This window comes from Papio anubis, chromosome 14 (assembly GCF_008728515.1).
Source record: "Papio anubis isolate 15944 chromosome 14, Panubis1.0, whole genome shotgun sequence".
In the NCBI taxonomy this organism is placed as follows: Eukaryota; Metazoa; Chordata; class Mammalia; order Primates; family Cercopithecidae; genus Papio; species Papio anubis.
In genome coordinates this window covers 102,244,960-102,249,068 of record NC_044989.1, presented here as the reverse complement: position 1 = coordinate 102,249,068, position 4,109 = coordinate 102,244,960, and the positions used below count along the sequence as shown (strand labels likewise).

Below are 4,109 nucleotides of genomic sequence, written 5' to 3'. Positions count from 1 at the left end.
GGACTGAGCAAGAAGCACAGGATCAAACTCAAAGTTAGTCCGAGTCCTGATTTTGGTGGTGAGACCCAAGGAAAATTCATCAACAAACATTGTGCTGCCAGATACATTAATAAACAAATCCCTAAAAGGGCCTGTAATTCAGTTGAAATGAGTTAGAAAAATCTTAAGGATCCTTATAAATTAAATACAAACTTGCTCTCAAGCAATCATTTGATTCACTCTATATCAACGATTGTGCACTTTAGCATCACCTGAGGATCTTTAAGAAAATATCTGTGCCAGGCCTCATTTCCAACGATTTAATTTGTCTGGGGATGGAGCCCCAAGACAGTCGTAGTTTTTGAGGGCTTCCAGGTGACTCTAATGCATAGCCACAGTTGGAAGCCCTGCACCTATCTCACAGGTGTCTGGGTCTCTACTATCTGTGTCCGCTTAGTTGCCAGGAGGCAGCAAGTTAGCCCACGTGTGCAAGATGCTTCCTTCCATACCAGGTAGGAACATTGCTCTCTGAAACTCGGAGTGTGCCTAGGCAGAAGCTCTGGAGCCCAATACCTGCATTTTACAAGCCAGATTACTGCTTTTTGCTCAGTGCCTGTGTGCCTGCATACATGGGTCTCCTGATACTCAGGCACGGCAGATGACTTTCACCTTTTAGTGTTTTGCTCACTGCTGCATCTGCGGAGCCTAGAATAGTGCCTGGTACACAGTAGGCTCTCAATGTCTTATTAATGAGTTTCCTTTCCCAATACTGAAGTGCTCGTGGGCGAATTCCAGAAGACCCTGCATCATTTTAATTAATTAATTAATTAATTAATTAATTAATTTGAGACGGAGTCTCGCTCTGTCACCCAGGCTGGAGTGCAGTGGAGCCATCTCAGCTCACTGCAACCTTCGCCTCCCGCGTTCAAGCAATTCTCCTGCCTCAGCCGCCCGAGTAGCTGGGATTACAGGCAACCGCCACCACGCCCGACTAATATTTTGGTATTTTTCGTAGAAACGGGGCGTCACCATGTTGGCCAGGCTGGTCTCGAACTCCTGACCTCAAGTGATCCGCCCGCCTCGGCGTGGGATTACAGGCGTGTGCCACCGCGCCCGGCCTAGAGGCAATTTTCTATTTCTGACTTGCTAGGCTAGTCAGAGGAAGACGCCTTTACAGGTTTGGGCAGGCAGCTGGAAAAGGCACACGGCCCAGGGCTCCTCCTCCACCCAGCCCCACCCCTCCTCGGCTGAAGACCAGCCCTAATAAGGCAGCCACCAGAATTAGCACCAGGTCAAGTGCACTCCAGGCGGGACAGTGGGCAGACCCTACCTCGCGCATGCGAATAGCTTCAGTGCCGGCTCCTTCAAGAGCGGGCGCAGACTCAAAGCCGTTGCTTCCGCCCTTACTCCCCTCAGCTCGTCCCTGGGCGGGGCGGAGGCAGGGCTGGGCGAAGAGGCGTGACGGCGCTGTGCGCGTGCACAAAAGGGAGCTGTGGTGGGCGCGCCGCGGCACAGCTGGCTTGAGCAACTGGAGACAAGATGCAGGTGAGCTGGGACGGGGCTCGGGTTTGGGGGCTGCGGCCCGTTCGTTTGTCTCATTGGGATCCGGCCGGCGGTGGACGCCCGCCCTGTGGGAAACTCCGGCGCTGCAGGCACGAGGGAGGCCCGGCGCGTCCAGGCCCCGCGCAGGCGCAGTGCGGGAGGGCGGGCGTGGTCCCACCAGGACCCGCGGCCTGGGCTTCCCGGCTTCTCTGTGCCCGGTCCCCCAAACCTCATCTCCTCCAGGTCTCTCCCCACCCGGGCTTGTGAAGGTCTTGCGGGATCCCGCCTGACAAAAGTTACCTCCTCTGCTGAACTCCTCTAAGGCACACCTGGGCAGAGGAAGCGGCGGGTCCGGCCCAGGGTTCCCCCACGTAAAGCAGCGGCGCAGCCATTGCTCAGGGCTTAGTTACACCCTCTTCCCCCGGGCCCTGGGGTCCAGTTGGGGCGCGCTCCCTATCTGACCGCTCGGGTTCCAGACCCCACCCCTCGCGAGGGTCCCTCTGTTTCGTTTTTTTTTTTTTTAATTAAAATAGGTAAAATTATTTTTCTGTAGCTGCAATTTACTAGCGGAATTTGGTTAAAGCCTAAAGAGAATGAATGAAAACACCATGGAAATGGGCACCATTGTGGGCAGAAATCTATGCCAACTAAATTTTATCACTGTCCAAGGATCCCGCTGTGGTCAGAAATTCTCATCTCTGCTCAGTGGCAGATGGAGAGGAGATGGTGCGGGTTTTGCTGGGGAGGGAGGCATTAGGGTCTGGAGGGGAGGGCGTATCTGCCAGGAGCCGCTTACTTACTTTCTTTCTTTTTTTTTTTTTTTTTTTGAGACCGGGTCTTGCTGTGTTGCCCAGATTGGAATGCAGTGGCACTGTTACAGCTCACTGCAACCTCGACCTCCCGGGGCTAAGCCATCCTCCCTTGTCAGCCTCCGAAGTAGCTGGGTCCACAGGCGTGCACCCACCACTCTGGGCTAATTTTTTGTACAGATGGGGTCTCCCTGTGTTGCCCAGCCTCAGCCTTCCAAAGAGCTGGGATTACAGGATGAGCCACCTCGACTGGCCTAGACACTCTAAATGGTGAAGTGGGAGCTTGAGGGCTGCCCTGGTCTCCTTTGCATCCCCTGTCCTTCAGGTTCCTTGAGGCCTTCCCTGACCACCCAGTAGAAAGGATTCTGCTCTTTTTTTTTTTTTTTTTGAGATGGAGTCTCACTCTGTGGCCCAGGCTGGAGTGCAGTTGCGCGATCTCAGCTCACTACAAGCTCCGTCTCCTGGGGTTCACGCCATTCTCCTGCCTCAGCCTCCCGAGTAGCTGGGACTACAGGCGCCCGCCACCACACCTGGTTAATTTTTTGTATTTTTAGTAGAGACGGGGTTTCACCGTGTTAGCCAGGATTGTCTCGATTTCCTGACGAGATCCGCCCGCCTCGGCCTCCCAAAGTGCTGGGATTACAGGCGTGAGCCACCGCGCCGGGCCTCATTTTTTCTTTTGATATATCTCAGAATTGTCACACAGGGTTGGGGTTGGAGGCCAGTTATCCCAGTGCCCTTTTCACAGTGCTCCTGATTTCATATTCCAAAGCAAGCCTGAGCTCCATTAGCAGTGTTCTTGCTGCACCATGCAAACCGGTGCTTGGGCAGCTGGGTTCTGGATCCAAGAGACACTTTTACATCAGTCTTTGTGACATTGATTCTTGGTGAATTTGATCCTGGCTGATTTGGCCAGCCGTTCTAGCACGGCAGTGCCTCTAAATGTCGTGCCTCTCCTAGGCTTGTGAAGATTTGGTGACAAGGTACAGGAAAAAGGGCTTAGAAGAGTGCCCCGCATTTTATGAGCTACTCTGAGAAGTCTCAGCTTTTCCTCTCAGGTTTGGCCGTTAGAGAGTTGTCAGCCAAGCCTCATCTGCAGCCTGAGATCCTCAAAATGTCACAGTCTCTTTGCTTTTGGGCCCTACGCATGCCACAGGCCGCTCTGCCTGGAAGATTTTCATGATTACGGGCGCGTACCTGGCTAATTTTTGTGTTTTTGGTGGAGATGGGGTTTCACTATATTGGCCAGTCTGGTCTTTAATTCCTGACCTCAGATGTTCTGCCTGCCTTGGCCTCCCGAAGAGCTGGGATTACAGGCGTGAGCCACTGATCCCAGCCTGGAAGATGATGATAATGATGATTATTATTATTATTTTGAGACGGAGTCTAGCTCTGTCTCCCAGGCTGGAGTGTGGTGGCGTGATCTCGGCACACTGCAAACTCCGCCTGCCGGGTTCATGCCATCCTCCTGCCTCAGCCTCCCGAGTAGCTGGGACTACTGGCGCCTGCCACCACGCCCAGCTAGTTTTTTTGTTTTTTTTTGTTTTTTTTTTTTTTTGAGACGAAGTCTCGCTCTGTCACCCAGGCTGGAGTACAGTGGCCGGATCTCAGCTCACTGCAAGCTCCGCCTCCCGGGTTCACGCCATTCTCCTGCCTCAGCCTCCCGAGCAGCTGGGACTACAGGCGCCCGCCACCTCGCCCGGCTAGTTTTTTTGTATTTTTAGTAGAGACGGGGTTTCACCGTGTTAGCCAGGATGGTCTGGATCTCCTGACCTCGTG

The 4,109-nt window shown here is 53.5% G+C and overlaps 1 protein-coding gene across 1 annotated transcript in view; it reads left to right on the top strand.

Annotated features, from left to right (window-relative positions):
• The first annotated feature begins 1,148 nt into the window (after positions 1-1,148).
• Positions 1,149-4,109, top strand: part of PDCL3 (phosducin like 3) — a 15,255-nt gene continuing 12,294 nt past the window's right edge. The window contains exon 1 of the mRNA XM_003909034.3: positions 1,149-1,524. Within this exon, the coding sequence (XP_003909083.2) occupies positions 1,519-1,524 (6 nt within the window). The 5' untranslated portion in view covers positions 1,149-1,518. The remainder of the gene's footprint in view (positions 1,525-4,109) is intronic.